Here is a 23,957-nt window from a genome sequence, read left to right on the forward strand (position 1 = left end):
CCCCCGCGCATTGGTGAAAATCTGTGAAGTAGGAACCTTACATTTATTTTAGTATTTATATATATTTTAAGGCTTTATAAACCTTTCCCACACACTTATAAACCATTCCCAGTCCCTTAACATTTTCCACTCCCTTATTAACCTTTTTCACACTTTTATAATACTACTTACATTGTTAAACATGTCCTACACTCTTAAACCTATGTAACTTTAACAACATATGTATACAGTACCGCAAAATCCCGCAATATAGTGAAAAATCCGCGATAGATAATTAAACATAATATTTTTTAAAATCCCGTGATACAGTGAGGCCACGATAAGTGAACCGCAGTATAGAGAGGTACTACTCTATATGCATCTCCATGTTCATTCCAGCGTTATTTACAATAGGCAAGATATGGAAGCAATGCAAGGGCCCATCAATAGATGACTGGGTAAAAAATAGTGGTACATATATACAATGGAATATTGCTCAGCTGTTAAAAAGGACATCTTACCTTTTTTTTTTTAGATTTTATTTATTTATTTTCAGAGAGAGAGGAAGGGAGAGAGAAAGAGGAGAGAAACATCCATTTGGTTGCATCTTGCATGCCCCTAACTGGGGACCTGGTCTGCAACCCAGGCACATGCCCTGACTGGGAATCAAACTGGCAATCTTTCCATTTGCAGGCTGGCACTCAGTTCACTGAGCCTCACCAGCCAGGGTGAACATCTTACTTTTTGCAACAGCATGGATGGACCTAGGGGGTATTATGCTAAGTGAAGTAAGTCAGACTAACAAAGACAAATACCATGTGATTTTACTTATATGTGGAATGTAAAGATCAAAACAAACAAACAAACAGCATAGAAACAGACTTACAGAAAACACAGTGATGGGCGCCAGAAGGGAGGGGGATTAGGGGACTGGGTGAGAAAGGTAAAGGGCTTAAAAAGTACAAATTAATAGTTACAAAGTAATCATGGGGATGTATAGTATAAGGAATATAGTCAACAATATTGTAATACCTATGTATAGTGCCAGGTGGGTACTTGAAATACTGAGTGGTACACTTTGTAAAGTATATGATTATCTAACCACTACACTGTACACCTGAAAGTGATAGAAAAGAATGTTGCATATAAACTTTAATTGAAAAGTAAAAGTAAAAAAAATCATTTGGGATCGGGAATCTCTGGTCATTTTTTCGGAATGTTCCAGTGTTCTCTTACCCTCTCAAGGAAAAATTAATTTCTGGGTCCTCCCATGGAACATGGTAGTTTTTTTTTTTTTTTTTTTTTTTTTTTTTTTTTTTTTTTGTGAAATGGGGTAACTGGAAGCTTTTAATTGAGGAAATTCATAATGATTAGGGAGTAGAGTAATATGATATTTAGTACTATGGGCTTTGGGACTGGTTGCTCAGATTTTGGAATAATCTTTGCTGAAGAATTATCACTAATCATCTTGGACTTTTTTTTTTTTTTTTCTCCTCACAGTATGAGATTCCAGAATCTCTTCTGGCCCAGAGGACATTGCAGTTCTCAGTTTGGCATCATGGCCATTTTGGTAGAAACACTTTTCTTGGAGAAGCAGATGTCCAGATGGATTCTTGGATGCTTGATAAGAAACTGGATCATTGCCTCCCTTTGCATGGAAAGGTAGTCTGCTTTTACAACTGAGGCAGTTTGGATATGAAGTAGAATTGCCTGCAATGACCTCTGCTGGTACATGTTGGTAATATCTTTGAATGTAATCTGCTATATAGTTCTAGTGCACCCTGCTGGAGTTTCTCAGCTTTATAGTAATTTCAGGTGCACTTGTACGTCCTGGCAAAGGATGAAGCCATAGTTTTTCTTTGAAAAGTCTTTCATATATGTGCCACACTTTGCCTCCTAACCTTTCAGAGTCTGGGTGTATCCTAACATTCTAACTTACACCTCTTCTCCAAGCTAACTTTTTGGGTGTACCCTAATCTGCACTCCTTTTCCAAGCTAAAATTTTCACTAAAGAAGTGGGAAGTAAAACAATTCATGGAATTTCAATTGCTGTGCTCTTGGTCACACAATTCAGGAAAATAAGAGATGGTACCTCAGGTGAGAGTATAGCAGTGTGCATAATAGTGCCTGGGATCTGAATGCAGACCTGGATTGGAATCCTGGTTCTGCTATTTGCCAGGTAGTTAAATCACCTAATATATAAAATAACTTAGGTAAGTCACCTAACATCCGTGAGCCTTAGTTTCTTAATCTATGAAATGAGATGATAATATTCCTTTTATGGAGCATTGTATGCAAAGTACCAATTAGTGCCTGGTACATAATGGACATTCAATAGGTTATTGTCACTCCAGTTAAGATGAAGTTGTTAAGACAGAGGTAGAACTTCTTGATTATAAGAACTATTCAATGACAAGATTCTTCTGTAAAAAATTTTTACCCTAGCATTTTAAATGCGAAAAATAAGACATGGTCCATAGAATACCTTTGAAAAGATATGAAAGAAACTATTAGTAGTGGCTGCCTCTAAGAAAAGAAACTGAGGTGGGTTGGCAATTTAATTTTCTCTGTATGCTCTTTTATATTGTTTGAACTTTTTAGCGTGTGTATGTATGTGTGTATATGTATATAATTATGTATATAAAATATATTGTTAAGAAAATTAAGAATAAAAGGATTTATATGTACATGGTTCAAAATTAAAACAACAGACATGTATAAGAAGAAAAGTAGGTTCTATTCCCTAGAAATAACCACTGTTTATCAACTACTTGGATATCTTTATAGAAATTTTACATTAAGCAACACAGATGTACACATAAGAATTTACAATTTTTCTTTTTACACAATTGGGCTCATACAAACCTCAGTGTGTGTGTGTATATGTGTATATATATATATCTTAATTTTTTAATTAACAATATCATTTATCATGGACATCTTTTTATGCCATTATTTACAAATGTATCTCATTTTAATTTCTGTGTAGTATTCTTTCATTTGCCTGTATTGTAATTTATTTACCATTCTCCCACTGTGGAGCATTTAAATTGTTTGCCTTTTTTTTTTCTTTGCTGTTAAACCTATGCTGTAATATACCTTGGCCTTCTTTAGTGTCCCCAACCCCTGGACCACACAATGGTAGCAGTCTGTGGTCTGTGAGTGAAGCTCCCCTGAGCTCTATCTCCATTCCCTACCTGCACCCCACTTCTGCCCACCGTCTTCCACAAAACCAGTTGATCTTTGGTGCCAAAAAGGTTGCTGGACCGCTGGCCTCCTCCTTCTTCTTTTTTTAAAATATGTTTTATTGATTATACTGTTGCAGTTGTCCCAATTTCTTTTCCCTCTGCTTCCCTCCACCCAGTGACCCCCTCCCTCCAGTTGTCCCCCACTTTTAGTCCATGTCCATTGGTTGTGCATATAGTTCTTCTCAGTCTCTTCCTGTCTACTCCATTCCCTCCTACTATGCTTCTTAATTCCTGAACCATCTCCCTCCCTTTCCCCCTTCCCCTCCCTGCTGAACTCCCCCCAATATGTTCCCCATACCTATAATTATTTTTCCACTCTTGTGGCCTACTTAGCTTGCCTGTATTTCGATACCCTAGCTTCTGTTGTTGGTTGTTGTGATGCAGTTTTCATTTTAATGTTCGTAATTTTGATCCTCCTAAACCAGCCCCTTTAACATCTCATATAATAGTGGTTTGGATCTAATGACCTCCTTCAGTTTTACTTTGTCCTGGAAGCACTTTCTCTGCCCTTCTATTCTGAATGACATTTTCACTGGATAGAGTATTTGTGGCTGTAGGTTTCTGATTTTCATTACTTTGAATATTTCTTGCCAGTCCCTTCTTGCCTGCAGGGTCTCCTTTGAGAAATCAGCTGATAGTCTAATTGGGACGCCTTTGTACATGATTCTTTTCTTCTCTCTTCCTGCTTTTAAGATTCTCTTTATCTTTAATTGTTGACAATTTGATTATAGTGTGTCTTGGGGTGGTTCTCCCTGGGTGCAGTTTTTCTGGAACTCTCTGTGCTTCCTGGACCTGTAAGTCTATTTCCTTCCCCAAGTTCAGGAAGTTCTGCTTCATTATTTTTTCACATAATTTCTCAATTTCTAGTTCTTCTTAGCCCTCTGGCAATCCTATAATTCAAATGTTCATTCACTTATAGCCATCCCAGAGATCTCTGAGCCTCTCTTGTATTCCTCACTTTTTGTTTCTTCTTTCTGCACTCTTTGACTGTTTGTTCCTTCCCTACGTTCCAATTTGTTGATTTGATCTCTGGTTTTCATTTCCTCACCACTTGTCTCGTATGTGTTTTCATTCGTTTCAGTATAACTAGCTTTCATTCCTTCCCCGTCTTGTTCCAAATATTTTGTTAATTCTGTAAGCCACCTTATGACTATAGCTCTGAACTGAGCCTCAGAAAGATTTCCTATTTGCTCATCAGTTAGGTCCCTCATGTGCTGCCTCGTGAGCTGCGTCACCGGGATTTCAATCATGGTCTGCTTCATCCTGACAGTTTTCTGTTTACCTTTGCTTCCAGGGTGGACTGTTAGGGGCAGAGCCCCGTGCACTTGTCACTACCCGGCAACCAGTGACCTTTTTCACCACTCTGTGGCACTTTGTGTTGGAGCGGGGGTCCAAGATGGATTCTTGCTGTTACTCTCTGCTGAGAAACCAGGAGTCTCTTCCTCTGTCCCCATGCCTTCTGGGCCTCACAGTCAGAGACAGCCTTCCCCAGCGTCGGAATTGTGAGCTGACAGGTCTCGACTGCAGCCAGGATTGCTCCCCTGGCATTTCTTGCAGTCCCACCACTATCCCCGCTGCTAGCACAGACAGTCCGCCCGACTTTTCTGTTCCGGTTTCGCCCCTCCTACCCATCCAGATGAGCACCGCTGGTTTATAAGTTCATAAGTTGGGCTTCCATGTAGTTTTATTTTCTGGAATTTCTGGTTATCTTTGGTTTTGAGGTAGTTGTATTCCTACTTAGTTGTGGAGGGAGACAAAGCATGTCAGTCTAAGCCTCCATCTTGGCTGGAAGTGTGGCCTTCTTTTTAAAAATGCAGCTGTAGGAGAAATTTCTGGTGGTAGAATTGCTGAGTCAAAGGAAATGTACATTCAATATTTTGATAGCTACCGCCTTCTAAAAAACAGTAACAAATTAAATTTGTCCCTTTAAATGCTATTAAAAACAGGAAAGAAATTAGCACAAAGCTGTAGCATATTACTAGAAATTTAAAATTTGTTAAGCATTATCACTCAAGTCATTTTCTCAGGAGCCTAGAGTTGATGTACTTATTTTGGAAACGTTACTATAAACCATCATGAACTACTGCCAGTATGAATGAAAAGCCACATTAAAATGGAGGTATTTGCTCTTTGCAATTATTTTGAATCTGAATTAAAATATGCTACTGAAACAAGCATGCCAATTTCCAGCTACAGCTAAACTCCAGTTCTTAAGAGTCCACTAAAGTTCACAATGTAGAAATTAAAATTTTGTAGACATTTTATAAACAACAAACTGACCATTTCAATATTACATATCTATTTTAACTTAAAAACATTGTATATTTATTGTTTCTGTTATTTTTCCTTAGCAATCCATTTGATTCTCAGTCAGTTACCTCTTCTAGGCATCTACCTCCCTTATTCTTTTTTTACATGAAATTCATTGGGATAACATTGATTAATAATATTATATAAATTTCAGCTGTACAGGTTTTTTTCCTTTTTATTGAGTTTATTGGGGTGTACAACTTTTGTAATATGACATCTGTGTACTCTATTTTATGCTCACCACCCAAAGTCTAGTCTCCTTCCATCAGCTTGTATTTGACCACCTTTACCCTCTACATCCTCCCCCCAACCCTCTTCCCCTCTGGTAATGACTATTACTTCCCTATTCCTTTCTGTCTTTCCCATACACTATAACTTTGTGCATTCTGGGTATGTGGTATATTTTTCTAAAGTGATAAGGATTATGCCCTCCGGGCATTGATATGCTCAGTGATGAAGACCTAGATTAAAGGAGCCATGGTGCATACAGGCAGGGGAAAGGGCACCTCTAGGGTTCATGCTCTGGATACCAAAGCATAAAGAACAGAGCCATGCTGAGAGAGCCAATAGAGTGAAGCAGTTCTGCTACCCACAGCCAAAGATGATAGGCCACTTGCTTCTCATACCAGACATTCATTCACTTTTGCATTCATCCAGTATTTGTGGAACACCTAATATGTACCAGACACTTTGTTAAGTGCCATGCATACTAGGATGAACAAAAACAGGCTTGATTTATACCCTTTTAGAATTTATATTCAGGTGGTAGTGACAGTCATTAATAAAAAGTAACATAAATAAATGTGAAATTAAAAATTGTGACATATTGCCCTGTCCAGTATGGTTCACTTGGTTGGAGCATTGTCTCATAACAAAAAGGTTGTGGGTTCAGTGCCCAGTCAGAACACATACCCGGGTTGCAGTGTTAATTCCTGGTCTAGATCCATCGATGTTTCTCTCTCCCCCTTCTTCTCTCCCTTACTCTCTCTAAAAGCAATGAAAAAATATCTTCAGGTGAAGATAAAAACAACAACAACAACAAAAATTGTGGCATATTCAAATCCTTGTAACAGAGTTTCATGTAGTCCTCAAATCTTTGCAAGCTTTCTTTTAAAAAATACCGTTTATTTTGAAGATCATTTAAGTGATACATGCTATTCTCATTTTAAAAGACTATAGATATATACAGAGTAAAATGTGAAAGCCCTCCTTCCTTTTCCCATTCCACTCTCTTCCTTAGAAGAAACAAGTGTTAAGTTTGTCTGTATTCTTTGGGTTTTTTCTATGCAGCGTAGTAAAGTCATTAAAAGCATGGACTCGAGACTTCCGGCCAAGATGGAAGCTTAGACAGACACTCTCAGCCTCCCTCTACAACTAGAAAGGAATACAACTACCTCAAAAGATAACCAGAAATTCCAGAAAATAAAACTATATGGAAGCCCAATGTATGAAGTTATAAACCAGCAGTGCTCGTCTGGATGGATAGGAGGAGCGAAATGGGAACCGGAACGGAAAGGTTGGTGTTTGTGGTAGCAGCGAGGATAGCGGCTGGGGAAACAATCCCGGCTGCAATCGAGTCCCAGCAGCTCGCGACTCCAACACTGGGAAAGGCAGCGCCCCCATTGCCTCAGACGGAGAGGTCCAGAAGGTGGGGGTACGGATCCTGGTCACCCAGTGGAGAATAATGGCAGGAATCCATCTTGGACCCCCGCCCCCACACAAAGCGCCACAGCTCAGCAAAAAAGGTTGTGGACCACCGCCAGTTGCCAGGTAGTGACGAGTACACGGGGATCCGCCCCCTACTGCCTGCCCAGGAAGCAAAGCAAAACACAAATCTGTCAAAATGAAGCAGACAATGATTGAAATCCCAGTGACGCAGCTCACCAGGCAGCAGATGAGGAACCTGACAGATGAACAAATAGGAAACCTTTCAGAGGCTCAGGTCAGAGCATAGTTATAAAGTGACTTACAGAATTAAGAAAAGATTTGGAACAAGACAGGGAAGGAATGAAAGACTCTCATACTGAAACAAATGAGAACACATTCGAGACAAGTGGTGAGGAAATAAAATCCAGAGATCAAATCAACAAACTGGAACATAGGAAAGGAACAATCAGTCAAACAGTGCAGGAAGAGGAAACAAAATGTAAGGAAAATGAGAGGATCAGAAAACTCTGGGACAGCTATAAGAGATGGAACATTCAGATTATAGCATTGCCAGAGGGCGAAGAAGAAGAACTAGAAATTGAAAAATTATGTGAAAAAATAATGAAGCAGAACTTCCTGAACTTGGGGAAGGAAATAGACTTACAGGTCCAGGAAGCACAGAGAGTTCCAGAAAAACTGCACCCAGGGAGAACCACCCCAAGACACACTATAATCAAATTGTCAAAAATTAAAGATAAAGAGAGAATCTTAAAAGTAGCAAGAGAGAAGAAAAGAATCATGTACAAAGGGGTCCCAATTAAACTATCAGCTGATTTCTCAAAGGAGACCCTGCAGGCAAGAAGGGACTGGCAAGAAGTATTCAAAGTAATGAAAATCAAAAACCTACAGCCACGAATACTCTATCCAGTGAAAATGTCATTCAGAATAGAAAGGCAGAGAAAGTGCTTCCAGGACAAAGTAAAACTGAAGGAGTTTATTAGATCCAAACCACTATTATATGAGATGTTAAAGGAACTGGTTTAGAAGAAGGAGGATCAAAACTATGAACATTAAAATGAAAACTGCATCATAAGAACCAACAGAAGCTAGGGAATTGAAACAAAGGCAAACCAAGTAGGCAATGACAGTGGAAAAAGAACTATCGGTATAAGGAACATGCTGTGGGGAGGTCAGCAGGGGGGGCAAGGGGGAGAGGGAGGGAGACGGTACAGGAATTAAGAAGCATAGTAGGAGGGAATGGAATAGACAGGAAGAGGTTGAGAAGAATATATGTACAACCAATGGACATGGACTAAAAGGGGGGGAACAACTGGAGGGAGGGGGGCCACTGGGTGGAGGGGAGCAGAGGGAAGGGAAAGTGGGACAACTGTAACAGCAAAATAAATAAAACATTTAAAAATAAAGCATGGACTCTGTAATCAGTTTATCTGAATTTGAATCCTGTCTCTGCCATTTACTGTGTGACTTTGGGCAAATTACTTAACCTCTCTGTTCCTCTGTTCCATAATATGTAAAATGAGAATAATAATACCTATTTTATAGGACTATCTTGAGGATTAAAATTATATACTTGAAGTACTTATAACAGTGCCTGGCACATAGTAAGTACTATTTATTTATTTATTTATTTATTCATTCATTTATTTATTTATTTATAAATTTCATTGATTTTCTTTTATACTTGTCCCATTTTTTGCCCCATTGCTCCACCACCCACCCAGCCCACCCCTTCTTCAACAATCAGTCGCAACCCCATTGTCCATGTTCAAGGGCTATTTATACTAGTTCCTTTATGAAACCCTTCCCCTACTTGCCCCCCTTTTCACCCTCCCCATCCCCCCTGATAACTGTTACTGTGTTCTTTGTTAAATTTTGTTCATTTGCTTGTGTTGTTCATTAGTCTCCTGCATTAGGTCATATATGGTATTTTCTTTCGCTTCCTGGCTTATTTCGCTAAGCATAATTCTCTCTAGTTCCATCCATGTTGTTGCAAAAGGCAGGAGTTCCTTTTTTCTTTCTGCTGCATAGTATTCCATTGTGTAAATGTATCACAGTTTTTTAATCCACTCATCTACAGATGGGCACTTAGGCTGTTTCCAGGACTTAGCTATTGTAAACAGTGCTGCTATGAACATAGGGATGCATGCGTTCTTTTGAATTAGGATTTTAGGAGTTTTCAGGTATAATCCTAGCAGTGGAATTGCTGGTTCAAAAAGCATTTCCATTTTTAGTTTTTTGAGGAAATTCCATACTGTTTTCCATAGTGGCTGCACCAGTCTGCATTCCCACCAACAGTGCAGTGGGGTTCCCGTTTCTCCACATCCTTGCCAGCACTTGTTGTTAGTTGATTTGTTGATGATGGCCATTCTGACAGGTGTAAAGTGGTATCTCATTGTGGTTTTTTTTTCCATCTCCCTGATAGCCAGTGATGTTGAGCATTCTTTCATATGCCTATGGGCCCACTGTATATCATCCTTGGAGAAGTGTTTGTTCAGGTCCTTTGCCCATATTTTAATTGGGCTGTCTGTCTTCTTGGTGTTGAGACATGTAAGTCCTTTATATATTTTGGAGATCAATCCCTTGTCTGAGGTATCAGGGGCAAATATGTTTCCCCATAGGATTGGTTCCTTTTTCATCTTGCTGATGTTTTATTTTGCTGAGCAGAAACTCTTCAGTTTGATGTAGTCCCATTTGATTATTTTTTCCTTTATTTCCCTTGCCTGAGACAATGTATTAGTGAAAATGTTGCTACGTGGGATATCGGAAATTTTCCTACTTACGTTTTCCTGTAGGACTTTTATGGTTTCAGGGCTTATATTTAAGTCTTTGATCTATCTTGAGTTTATTCTTGTCTGTGGTATAAATTGGTGGTCTAGTTTCATATTTTTGCATGTCCCTGTCCAGTTCTCCCAGCACCATTTGTTGAAGAGGCTCTTCTCACTCCAGCTTATGTTCCTTTCCCCTTTGTCGAATATTAGTTGACCATATAAGACCAGGGTTTTTTTCTGGACTCTCTATTCTGTTCCATTGATCTATATGTCTGTTCTTATGCCAGTATCAGGCTGGTTTGATTACAGTGGCTTTGTTGTATAGTTTTATGTCAGGTATAGTGATTCCTCCTACTGTGTTTTTCTGTCTCAATATTACTGTGGCTATTGGGGGACTTTTTGGTTTTATATAAAGTTTTGAAGTATTTGTTCTGGGTCTGTGAAATATGTCACTCGTATTTTAATAGGGATTGTGTTGAATCTATAAATTGCTTTGGGTAGTATGAATATTTTAATGATGTGGTCTTTTCCATCCATAAACATGGTATATGCTTCCATTAATTTGTATCTTCCTTAATTTCTTTCTTCAGTGTTATGTAGTTTTCAAAGTATAGGTCTTTTATCACTTTGGTTAAGTTTATTCCTAGGTACTTTATTTTTTTGTTGCTATTGTAAATGAAATTTTTCTTTTAGTTTCTCTCTCTGAAATTTTATTGTTGGTGTACAGCAATGCCTTCAATTTCTGAATATTGACTTTGTACCCTGCTATTTTGCCGAATTCACTTATTAAGTCAAGTAGTTTTTTTGTGGAGTCTATAGGGTTTTTTATGTACACTACCATGTCTTATGCAAATAATGACAGTTTTACTTCCTCTTTTCCAATTTGGATGGCTTTTATTTCTCTTTCTTGTTTGGTTGCTGTGGCTAGAACTTCCAAGGCTATGTTGAATTGGAGTTGAGAGAATGGACATCCTTGTCTTCTTCCTGACCTCAGGGGGAATGCTTTCAGGTTTTGCCCATTGAGTATGATGCTGACTTAAGTTTCTCATATATGACCTTTATTATGTTGAGGTATGCTCCCTCTATTCTCATTTTGCTGAGTATTTTCATCATAAATGGGTGTTATACTTTATTAAATGCTTTTTCTGCATCTATTGAGATTATCATGTGTTTTTTTTCTTTCATTTTGTTTATATGCTGTATTATGTTTATTGATTTGTGAATATTAAGCCATCCTTGCATCCCTGCGATGAATCCCACTTGATTGTGGTGTATAATTTTTCTAATGTGTTGTTGATCCTGTTTGCCAATATTTTGTTGAGGATTTTAGCATCTATATTCATCAATGATATTGGCCTGTAGTTTTTTTATTTTTTTTCTTTGTTGTGTCTTGACCTGGTTTTGGAATTAGGGTAATATTGGCTTCATAGAAAGAGTTTGGAAGTTTTCCCTCTTCTTGGATTTTTTGGAATAGTTTGAGGAGGGTAGGAATTAGTTCTTCCCTAAATGTTTTGTAAATTTCGCCTGTGAAGCCATCTGGTCCAGGGCTTTTGTGCCAGGAGATTTTTGATTACTGTTTCAATTTCCTTCTTTGTTATTGGTCTGTTGAGACTTTCTACTTCTTCTTGGTTCGGTTTTGGAAGGTTATATATTTCTAGAAATTTATCCATTTGTTCTAGGTTTTCAAATTTCTTGCCATACAGTTGTTTGTAGTAATTTATTATAATCCTTTGTATTTCTGTGGTATCAGTTGTGATTTCTCCTCTTTCTTTTCTGATTTTGTTTATTTGGATCCTCTCTTTTTTTCTTGATGAGCCTGGCTATAGGCTTGTCGATTTTGTTTATTTTTTCAAAGAACCAGCTCCTACTTTTGTTGATGTTTTGAATTCTTTGTTTAGTCTCTGTCATTTAATTCTGCTCTGATCTTGATGACTTCCTTCCTTCTTCTTGCCCTAAGCTATGTTTGTTTTTGTTGTTCTAGTTCTTGTAACCTTAGGGTTAAATTTTTTATTTGAGATTCTTCTGTCCTTTTCAGATATGCCTGTATTGCTATGAACTTCCCTCTCAGGACTGCTTTTGCTGTGTCCCATAGGTTTTGAGCTGTCATATGTTCATTATCGTTAGTTTCCAGAAATTTCTTGATTTCTCCCTTGATGTCATTGTTAACCCATTTATTATTTAATAGCATGTTATTCATTCTCCATGAGTTTGGATGTCTTTGATTTTTTTCTTTGAGGCTTATTTTTAGTTTCAAGGAATTGTTGTCTGAAAAGATGCTAGATATGATTTCAATTTTCTTGAATTTGTTGAGGCTTGTTTTGTGTCCTATCATATGATCTATCTTTGAAAATGTCCCATGTGCCTTTGAAAAGAATGTATATTTTGCTTCTTTGGGGTGAAAAGTTTTATATATATCAGTTAAGTCCATGTGGTTTAGTGTGTTGTTCAATGCCTGTATATCCTTGGTGTTTCTTTGCTTTGGAAATCTGTCTATTGTTGCTCATGGAGTGTTAAAGTTCCCTACTATGAGTGTGTTGTTGTTGATATCCTTCTTGTGGTCTTTAAGTATTTTCTTTATGTATTCGGATGCTCCTATGTTGGGTGCATATACGTTTATCAGTGTTATATCTTCTTGATAGATTGTTCCCTTAAGTATTATGAAATATCTTTCTTTGTCTTTTTTTATGGCCCTTGCTTTGAAATTCATTTTGTCTGATATGAGTATTGCTACCCCAGCTTTTTTTTCATGTCCATTTTCTTGGAATACTTTTTTATATCCTTTTACTTTCAATCTGTATAAATCTTTTGTTTTGAGGTGTGTTTCTTGTAGACAGTGAATATGTGGGTCCTGTTTTCGTATCCATTCCGCTACCCTATGTCTTTTAATTGGAGCATTTAATCCATTTACATTTAAGGTTATTTTTGACATGTATTTATTCATTTCCCTTTGTACCTGTGTTCCTCTCCCTCTCTTTTTTTTTCTTCTTTTTCTTAAAGCATTCCCTTTAGCATCTTTTGCAATGCTCGTTTGGTGGAGATGTATTCTTTTAGTCTTCCTTTGTCTGGAAACTCCTTATTTCACCTCCCATTTTGAATGAGAGCCTTACTGGGTAGAGTAGTCTTGGTTGTAGGTCATTGTTTTTCATTGCTTGAAATATTTTTGACCATTACCTTCTGGCTTGTAGTTTTTCTTTGAGAAATCATTTGATAGCCTTGTCTGAGCTCCCCTGTATGTTATTTGCTGTTTTTCGCTTGCTGCTTTTAGGATTCTCACTTTGTTTTTGAATGTTGCCTTTTTTTTTATTTTTTTTATTTTTTATGATGGGCCTTGTGGTGGGCCTGTTTTGGTTCATCTTCATTGGGACCCTTTGTGCTTCCTGACTTGTATGACTATGACTTTTTCTCTCATCAGGTTAGGAAAATTTTCTGTCATTTTTTCTATCAGCCTTTCTATCCCTTGTTGTTCTTCTTCTTCTTTTATTCCTATGATCCGGATATTACTTTGTCTCATGTTGTCCTGTAATTCCCTTCGACCTTCTTCATACTTTTTCAATCTTTTTTCATTTTGTTGTATTGTCTGTGAATTTTTTTCTATATTGTCCTCTAACTCACTGATCCTCTGCTTTGTTTAGCCTGCTTTTGATTGATTCTACTGTGTTTTTCAGTTCAGAGATTGTATTATTCATTTCTTCCTGGTTCTTATTAATAGTTTCTATGCCCTTTTTTTATGCTGGTGTAGTTCTCCGTAAGTTTCCTGTAATTTTCTTTGAGCTGTTGTTAATTTCCTTGTAGATTGTCGTAGTTATCTTTGAGATTGTCAAGTATATTGAGCTTCTTCATCACCATTATTTTGAATTCCATGTCTGACATTTGGGTTATGTCTTTTCCATCTACCTCTCTTTCTGGGGATTCCTCTTTTCCTTTCATTGGGAGGTTGTTTCTGCATCTTCCCATGTTGGATTCTTATTGGTTGTCTTTGTTTTTTTGATTTGTCTGCTTTGATTTCCCGTTTTTGTAGTATGAAATTCTTTATAAGAGATCTGGATGTTTCAGTGGTGCAGTCTCTTTGATCTCCTGAGCCTGATGTTTTTGGGATACTCTTTATGTCGTTTGTTTATGCTGTCTCATTATATTTCCTTTTCTCTTTGGTAGGACCTCCCATCTGGCTAATTGATTGAGAGTTACTCTGCGCACCTTTTCTTGAGTTATTTTGTGGAGGTGCTGTTAAAAGCATAAACACACAGCCCAGGCAAGAAACCCACACCCTCAAAAATATCCCCCACCCTCTACCCCACTTTAGGCAGCAAGTAAGCCAGTATTAATATAAATGTAGATAGGTTAGGGCTATTATACTATAGGAAGAATAGATAATAGTTGTTTTTAATGAAGAAAAAGATGGTTTTTTTAGAGGGGGGATTATAGAGTAGTAATAGTAGCAAGTAGTGTCTAGACTATGCAAGACAGTAAGTAATACTTACATTGTATGTTAATAATACAAAAAAAGAGAGGGAACAATGCAGAATATAGTAAGAAAGTGGAATTATATAGTATTATATTTATATAATAGTTATATGCTATATATTTAGTGTGAAAGGGAGGCTAAACAAAACAGACAAATGAACAAACAAAAATTAAAGATGAAGGATGGGAGAGACAGATGGTATGAAACAGATTATAGAGATAGTTTAAAGAGAAAAATATATTTAAAAAATTAAAATTAAAATTAAGAAGAAAATTTTTACTCAGTTCAGCCTTTGTGTGCAGTCTTCTTTTTCTGGATCCGCACCTGGTCAAAATTCCATGAGTTTCAAATTTTTTCCTGGTTGGCTGGCTGTGAGGAACTCTGGCTGGTTTCTGTGGCTGCTTTTATCTCACTCAGGGGCCAGCTGTAACTATCTGCTGTGAGCCACAGAGTTGGGTCTCTCCCCCCTTGTTCTTCAGCACCCTCCAGCAGTCCTCAAGCTTCTCTAGTAATGCTGTTCTGTTGGCAAGTCAGTGTGCATGATCCTAGTCCCTGCCCTGCCTTGGATCCTGCCTTTGCTCCTCCTACCAAGAAGTCTCTGTGTTCCAAGCTGCAGCACCGGGCTCTGTCCCTGGCTGCAGTGCCTCACCCTTCACCTGTGCACTCTGCCCACCCGCTTTGGGCACTGACCAAGACCGTGTATCTAAGGTGGTTTTCCCGGCCCAATTCCACTTTTTTTCTGATCAGTCGCACCACGATGGATGCGCGCGCCCAGTATGTGGTGCCACCAGCATCAATCTCAGTTCACACAGCTTCCCATATTCTGGGTCACTCGCTGTTTCACTGTTCGCCTGCACGCCCTGCCCACCAGTCTGGAGCTCTGACCGAGACCGTGTTTCTGATGCAGCTCTCCCGGCCCAGTTCAGCCCCTCTCTTTTAAGTGGTGCTGTGATGCGCACACCCGGGGCATGGGGTCGCGATCCCAGACCGACCTGTTCAGGGGATCTCCTCCCAGATTCAGATCATACAGCTTCCCACAGTCTGGGCCGCTTGCTGTCTTCCCACACCTCTGGTTGCTTCACGAAAACCTTTCTATTGTTTCCCTATGGGACTCCGCTGGTCCCTGCACCCACAGTAGGCTGCTGTCTCCAAACAGATTCCAGGCGGTGAGCCAGTCTGCAGCTGTCCCTCTGGGGTGCAGTCTGGTAGGAGCGCAGGGCTTGGTGGGTACAGCGACTCCTCCTGAGAGTGCTGGTGAGCCTTCTGCCATTTTCCACTCCTCTCACTCTCCCTTCCCCACTCGAGCTGTCCGTAGTTTGTACTCACTCACTCATCTCTCTGTCTTATCCCAAGCTTTCCACGATAGGAGCAAGCAGACAACACTGCTACTTACTCCACCGCCATCTTCCTCTCTTCCTCAGTGCATTCTTTTGATGATTGTATGCCATATGCCATATGAGGGCATTAAAGTCACTCTTTTAACCTTTTCTATGTTGGTCGGCATGTAAGTTGTTTCCACTTTTTAGCTATTACTAGTAATACTGGTAGCAAGATCTTTCATCATGGTATCAATCCTGTGTGTTTATGTGGTAATCTTGCTGGAAGATATTTGAGAGTATTTGGAATCTAGTAGCTATATCACCAAGTAGCAAAATGGTGGGTATTCCAGAAGACATTTTGTTAGTACTTCTACATCTCCTTGTGAAAAACTGTTTTAGAAACCTGCAGCTGCCATGGCCTAGGGACCCTGGATTGTATTCATAAGGAGAAGGATCCTCATGCTGTGAAGGTGTTCTTGGGGATAATTTTAGAATCTCCTCAGCAAGAGGTCCCAACAACTCCTGAGAAGGCCATCTTTACCTGTTGGGTTTCCCTGTGTTTCAGATCACTGCTGAGTCCATGACTGGCTTGCCATCACACAAAGGAGAGTTGGTGGTTTCATTGAAGTACATCCCAGCCTCCAAACTCCCTGATGGAGGTGACCAGAAAAAGAGTGAGTTTTATTTGGGTCCGTGGATTTAGCCCTTATCTTCTGAACAGGATCTGTGTGAGGTGGTGCTGCCTAGTGGCTAGCACTGTTGGACAGGCCATATTGAGATGAGCCCTGGATCATCATCTAGAGAAGATTCCTTTACTTACTAAGGAATCCCTTTCTGCATATTTAAACCAGAAAGGAATGCTTTATGGTTGGCATTTAATTTTGTTCAGGTCATTAAACTGACTTAGTCTTGGTGCAGCTGTGGCAAGCTCTTACAAGGGCAGAACAGAACAGAAACTTTGGGGCTGAGAAAAGATGGTTGGAAGGGGTGGTGAAGTATGAAGGACAGGAAGTTGAAAGCTGAGGAAGAGAGAATCAACATACCAGGCACTGTGACTATGGCTATATAAATGAATAAGACATGACATTTGCCCTTCCTTGATGAACTGAGTTTAGCAAGAATCTTAGAGAGTCATGTCCAAAAAGAACACAGATGCAGGAGAGATGAATTCTTCTGGTTACATTTGGGAGAGCTTTAAAGAGGAAACAATGATGAAACCGAACTGAAGACTTTACCAGGCAGAAAAGGAAGAGGATGACGTGAGAAGAACATTTCCAGATGAGGAAATAGCATGAGTAGGCTAAATGTGGTGTGTATGTGGGTGTGAGGGAGTGAAGTCCTTATTTTGGTGGGGCTGGAGTTATGGTATGTATATGTGGGAATGGGGCTGGAATTGTTGATGAGGCTGAAGCCCGACTGAAAAGAGCTTTGAACATAATGGTAAGGAGTTGAAATTGATCTATTGGCAATGGAAAGCCAAAGTTCCTGCAAAAGATCCCTACAGCAGTCTTAACTATAGGATGTAGGGAATCAATGACATCCCCAAAGAAATTGTGCAAAATGAATAGAGAAGAGGCAAGGATAGAGCCATAAGGAACATCACCATTATAAAGGTTGAAGAGAGAAAAACAAGTTAGTGAGAGAGAGGGTTATCAAGAGAGAGCAATTCCAGGAGATATCTTGAAGAAGGTAATGGGATTTGTCAACAGTATTGAACTGCTACTGGGAGGTCAGGCCTAGTGGGGACTGAGAAGACATGGCTATTGACATTAAATTACATTTTTAGTGGATTAGTTGAAGCAGAAACCAAATTTCACTAGAATCTGGGCAGAGTGAATGAGGCAAAGAAGTACAGGTGTTGAGTATGGACTCTCTTTTTCAGGTTAATTGGCAGTGAAAGAAAGAAAAGACATGGGGAATAGCCTCAAGATGAGATAAGTTTGAAAGACAATTTTCTTTTTAAGAGATATTTTTAAAAGGAGAGATGAGATTAGCAGATATTTAGACTGAAGGAATGGGACCAGTGGAAAAAGAGATATTAAAAATGGGAGGTAGGTGTTGAAGTTGATAATGCCTAATGAATCCTGTGACATGAGGTTGGGGTCAAGAACACAAGTGGAAGAGTTCTCTTTTTTAGGCATTCAACAGTAACTAGGCAACTTTATATTTCTAAGCCTCAATTTTCTCATCTATAAAATGAAGACAATAAGAGTGTCTCATAAGGTTGTTTTAAGGATTAAATGCTTAACGTAGAATCACATAGCAAGATTTTGATAAGCATTTACTGATGTTGTTTTTATTAATTGAGCTCCTATTGCCTACTGTCAGGCACTCTGCTTGGTACTGAGAATCCAGGTCAGGTGTTGTCCGGTTATGGAGCTTGCTGCCTTTAGGAGCAAGGAAAAGAAGTGCTGTGTAGATAAAGCTCAAGAGAAACCAGGAGGTATAGGGGCTCACTTGCTATGGCTGACATCCTTTACAGGTAAAGGTGGGGAAGGGGGAGAACTCCAGGTGTGGATCAAAGAAGCCAAGAACCTGACGGCTGCCAAATCAGGAGGGACTTCAGACAGCTTTGTCAAGGGGTGAGTCCCTGGACCAGCACAAAGCTAACCAGTTTCAGGACAATAGAGCTAAGAGAGAAACCCAATATAATCTTTCTCTGTGGATATTATACTTGTGTATTCTACCATCTAGAGCGACCAACTTTGTTTCTGAAATTAGGAAATGACAAAACCTCCACCACCAGGTTTGCACTGGACTGGATTACAGTGCTGATTGCGAAAGAGGAGGGTGGTGGACAGATAGGTTTGACTTTTCTTTTGTTATATACTTATGCTCTTACTTAATCCTTAATAAAACAACAAACAAACAAAGAACCTCTGTCCCTTGACTGTCAAGATTTGGGGACTCATGACTTTGTGCCCCAGAATATTTAAGCAATGCTAGCTTTCCCAAAATTATAGATAACCCTACTGAATTAAGTTCTTGAGCACATCATGTTTGGCTATGCCTATAGTTAGTACCATTTGTTTTATTTAAAGGGGACCTTGTGAAACAGAAATAGAACCAAATATTTAAAACACATTTTAATATAATATTTTTAATATTTGTATCAATTTTCTCTCCAGGTTGAAGGAATTTAATCAGATGAGTGGTCTAGTAGGGGTAGTAGGAACTCTACTTCAGTAGATTCAAAGGCAGGAGTATGTGTATGAGGAGTATGTGTATTAGGATCAGGTAATTGCCTCACCTTCATGCGCTAGGCCTGTGGTAGGGGAAAGAGAATTTAGATACATATTGTCAGACTTGAGTAGGTTGTTGATTACTCCCTGTCCTCTGCCAGATACCTCCTTCCCGTGAAGAACAAAGACAGTAAACGTAAAACTCCTGTGATGAAGAAGACCCTGAATCCCCACTACAACCATACATTTGTCTACAACGGTGTGAAGCTGGAAGATCTACAACACATGTGCCTGGAACTGACTGTGTGGGACCGGGAGCCCCTGGCCAGTAATGACTTCCTGGGAGGGGTCAGGCTAGGTGTTGGCACTGGTGAGAGCTTCTCCTCCACCCTTCCTCACTATCTTAATGGCCTCTTATATTTCATTCCCGCTATACCCAACTTCCTCCCTATTGAGCTCTTCAATGCAAAAGTTGTATTCTTTCCTTTGAGTTAATGTTCAACCAATATTTACTGAGTGCCTACTATGTGCAGGCCCAGAGAAAGACTGAGCTAATGCACTCTTATGTGTACAGATAAGTGTGATCCTGATTGCCAGGAACACCAACATCTTCCCACTAAAAAATCTGAAAACCTACATGTATACCTATAATTTCCACCTTTCATCCTGTTATAATGAAATAAGGGCCCTTTCTAGCAAAGGGCACTCTCTTTTCAAGTGTTCTGGATCATATCATCACCTCTCAATGACTTCACTTCTGGAATCTCCTCTCTCTCCTATTTGATCAGTTTCATTCTTTCTGCCTCCATACTGGAGGTGAAAATAAATATGCTCTTGTATTTCTGATCCTAAGAAACAAGAAATAAACTTTTCCCTGATTCCACAACTCCCCTCTAATTTATTGAAAATAAAAATAATTATCTCCACTCCGTCATCTCTCCTTTAGTCTTCAGTCCACTGTAATCTGACTTCTGTCCCACTGTGCCACTGAACAATTGCTTCTGCCAAAGTTTTGTTTTCATCCTACTAGAATTTTTAATGCTATCTAACATAGTGGATCACTTAATTTTTTCTTGAAATACTTAGCTTTTATTGACATCACATTCTTGATTCCCTTTTAACTCACTGCTCACCTTCTCAATTTTCTTCATGGGTTCCTTATTCTATTTCCAAACTCTAAATGAAGGTGTTTCTCAAGGGATAGTATTGGATCCTTCTCTTTTTTTGTCTTTATAGTTCCTGAATTTCTGTGGCCTTAAGTAATAGTTTTATATTAATAACTCATACAAAGCATTTAACACAAAGCGTCTAGGATGATGTTTATCAGTGTAAGCCAGTTCATGTCATTTTTCTCCTTAAAACCCTTCAGTGGCATTCTGTTATACTTAGAAGAAAATTCTCAGCATGCCCACAGGCCCCATATGATCTAGACCTTCTCTATTTTTTTTGATCCACCCATGTATCATTCTGCTTGCTCACTGTGTTCCAACCACAATGACTTTCTGCTTTCTAAATATACTTCCCATCCTTCATATCTTGACTCAAATGTTTCTATCTTAGACCCTCAGAACTCTCCATATAAAGGATTCCCTGATGTAGGCACTACAGATCACCTTGATATTAACTTCATTACATTTACCTCATCATCTGAAATACTCTTTTTGATTTAGTTGTATATTTTCTGTCTTCCCTATTCAAATTTAAGTTGCCTCAAGGCAGGACTTTTTCTGCTTTGTTCACTCTGTATTCCCCAGAGCCTAGAAGAGTACTGGTACACAGTAGGCACTCAATAAATATTTATTGAATGAATGAATGTACAAGAGAATAAGAATGAGATCTCGTACAGTCCTAATTTCAGGCCATGAGTTTATAGCTAGAGGAAAAGTTGTTCAACTTCTTTCTTTTCTTTAAAGTTAAGTCAAGTTGGCAATGACAAAGACAGTATCTCTGGCATGAGGTGTCAGACACCAGAGCTCCATGCCAGCCTCAGAATAAGATGTCTCTAGCTACTGGTGTCCCATTTGGAATACCATTTCATTGATTAGTCCCATTGTCTCTTGATATAGTCTCAGGAACACAGAAATAGCTGTGCATAATCATCAGGAAACAGTTAACAGACCACTGTCCCTGTCAGCGCATCTTCATAATACAATATGTTTTATGGAGTGGCTAATCTTGCTGTATAACCCATCATTACTGGTAAGCTGAGGGGTGGGGTTCCTTTTCAACCTCTTCTGGTGTTTCTTTTCAGGGATAAGTAATGGGGAAGTGGTGGACTGGATGGACTCATTGGGGGAAGAAGTGAGCCTGTGGCAGAAGATGCGACAGTACCCAGGGTCTTGGGCGGAAGGGACACTACAACTCCGTTCCTCAATGGTCAAGCAGAAGCTGGGCTTATGAGTCCCTGCCTTTCTCTGCAGGCCCATCCATATCCATGGCAAGTCATAAGAAGTGAAGAAACAAGGAATAAAGATTTATAATTTAATGTATGTGGTATGTCTGTGTGTATACAAACACATTTCTACAAATCTCATTATGCTAGAGTGATGCAGACTTGTTCCCTTTTTGAAAACAGGCTTAAGAATAAAGGTCATTTCAAAATGTTTTTATTTGTGCATAATATACATTCAGAGTCCATCCTTCATTATATCTTTCAAGGTTTAATTAACCTATAAACTCTTTTAAAACAGGTCTTTATCTCCTGTCTTACTGTCCTTGACCCTACTTCCCCAGAAAGCCCTTGCTACCTCTGGAATTAGTACCAATATGTGTTTAAATGTGTTCCTAGTCCAAAGCCAAGGATGTGGGAAGCAGGACTGGGTTACTAAAGACAGAAGAAGGTGGTAGAAAGGTGAGTAGGTCTTCTGCTTCCGCTAGTATATGCTTTTAACTCATTTTCTACCTTGATAAAATTGTGGAACTTGGATTTTAATTCCTCATGTTTTTTTAAGAAGTTTCCACCTTGCTTGAGCCTGATGTTTTCTGTTTTGTTTGTTTGTTTTTTGAAATGCTAAGGAAATTCTTCAGTTCCTTCTGGTTTTAGACACATTCAGTATACCTTATAGTGGAGCTGTTTTAAAAAGCATTTTAATTAAATAATAGTCTTTTGGCCAAGTCATGGACATGCCCAGAAAGTACTTCTTGGTTGTTCCAGAAGACTGGAGTGACTAAGGCTGAAGTGTCTTCCAGTCTATGTTGAATTCTTTGCATTTAAACTGATACAGTGATTGTTGAAGAGCTCATTTCTCTAATGAAAGACAAGACTTCTTCACTCTCAATGCATATGATATCTTTCTTAGCATTCATATCCACAATGTGTTACCACAGAATATGATCTACATACCATTATGTCCACCAGAATAGCCAAGTACTATCTAAACTGGTCCAGTGTTTCTCTATGCTGGGGACTGTTAATGCTGTAAGAGAATGTGTTATAGATTCTACCAACTACTATGACTTCCTTCTTGAAGTGGTCTCAGTTATTTTTTTCTGTTATTTACTGAATTTGACCTAGATGTAACATGGGAATAGTGTATCGAGACCTTTCTAGTCTAGAAGGGTCTAGTGATCTAAGGTTTATTTTCTGAAACTCAGTGTTCCAAATTGATCTTTTTATTCTTCCATGTATACCTACAGAAAGTCATTTGAGAAAGGAGTATATACTGGAGAAGAAATCCCTTTAAGTCCAGTTGTCTGCTTGCTAGGTTCTTTTATAAAGCCACTGGATCGAAAGAAGCTAAGGTGGTTTCTATTGTATGTATGAACTGAATGGAGGAGTGTTTTTAAAAGGTTTATTTGGTGTGGATTGATACTGTAATGGAAGGAATAACTTGGGATACTGGGCTGTAACTTGCTCCTTTGTTGTCCATCCCCTGTGATGTATGTGTTATTCAATAAAATGTTCTCACTTGTCAAGTATTGCCATTTCTTAGTTTTATAGATGCTTTTGTCTCTGATGTCCTGACTTCCTGTTGTTGCTTTTCATGTTGCTTAAATGATAAGAACAAAAGTGACAAATACTCTTTTCTTACCATCCTCTACAGATTCAAAAATTTCCCTTCCCCTGCATTGTTTCCCAGTGCCTCCACTGAGCTGTAATTCACTGTCCTTTGTTTTGGTATCTGGGGAAAGAACTGAGAAGCCATCTTAAATGTGGCACTGCATTTCTTTCTATCAAGTATCAAAAGAACTCCTCTTTTAGCTTTGTGCCCCTCCACCCCGACATGCTGAAGGAAGGAGAGCAATGTGCACAGGGGAGATGTTTCCAGCTGTGTTTCTTTCTTGATCCTTCAACTTCTCTGGGAGTTACAGGACATTTTTCCTTTACTCCTACTATCATTATTTAGTTCTGAGAGATGCTAAGATGCTAAGTAACCATCTTAGAGATAAGGCTCTGGGTTTCTGTGCAGGCCCATGTGATTCTTGACCTCCTGTGCAAAAAGGGCATTGGTATATATTTAATGCCTTCTGTGTACAAGCCTTTGTGCTAGGCACATTATATATTATTGCTTTAATTTCTCCAAGGACCTTATGAAGTAGGAAAATTTATCTTTTTACAGATGAATAAAGTTAAGGCAAGAGCTGGGGTTTGAATCAAGGTCTGACTCTACAATATCATGCTACCTCCTGCAAGGATGATATGTGTGTTATGGGTGAAGAGTCCAAAGAAGGAATGACTCCTCTCTTCTAAAATATCCCAAATGAATAAGTTTAGTTTACAAAGTAGGACAGTCAGAATGCTTTGGAAGTTACCTAGCCAGCTGACTAACTGAATAGTTTGCAGGGGATTATGGCAGAGAGGGGCACAGAGAAGAACAGAAGCAAAGAAATGGAGAGGGTCAGGGTCAGGATAGCCCCTTTGGGTCTGGCAGTGGGCCTAATTCTTCTTCTGTCTCCTTTCCTTACTTTAGGAGCTAAAATTTATTCAATCATGATTCAAAGGAAGTTACAGTAAAACTACCTAAAGTAAGCAATATTGATTTGCCTTGACTATTCAATAAAGTAAAACAAAACAAAAACTT

The 23,957-nt window shown here is 38.9% G+C and overlaps 1 protein-coding gene across 2 annotated transcripts in view; it reads left to right on the forward strand.

Moving 5' to 3' along the window:
• SYTL4 (synaptotagmin like 4) overlaps window positions 1–22,851 on the forward strand; it is a 189,473-nt gene extending 166,622 nt beyond the window's left edge. For both annotated transcript variants that reach the window (XM_090264511.1, XM_090264513.1), the window contains 5 exons: window positions 1,480–1,641; window positions 16,320–16,428; window positions 18,237–18,336; window positions 19,098–19,306; window positions 21,188–22,851. In XM_090264511.1, the coding sequence (XP_090120637.1) occupies window positions 1,480–1,641; window positions 16,320–16,428; window positions 18,237–18,336; window positions 19,098–19,306; window positions 21,188–21,336 (729 nt within the window). In that variant the 3' untranslated portion in view covers window positions 21,337–22,851. The remainder of the gene's footprint in view (window positions 1–1,479; window positions 1,642–16,319; window positions 16,429–18,236; window positions 18,337–19,097; window positions 19,307–21,187) is intronic.
• The last annotated feature ends 1,106 nt before the right edge of the window (window positions 22,852–23,957 follow it).

The sequence above is a fragment of the Furipterus horrens genome, unplaced genomic scaffold (genome assembly GCF_987537825.1).
Source record: "Furipterus horrens unplaced genomic scaffold, mFurHor1.1.pri manual_scaffold_17, whole genome shotgun sequence".
Taxonomy (NCBI): Eukaryota; Metazoa; Chordata; class Mammalia; order Chiroptera; family Furipteridae; genus Furipterus; species Furipterus horrens.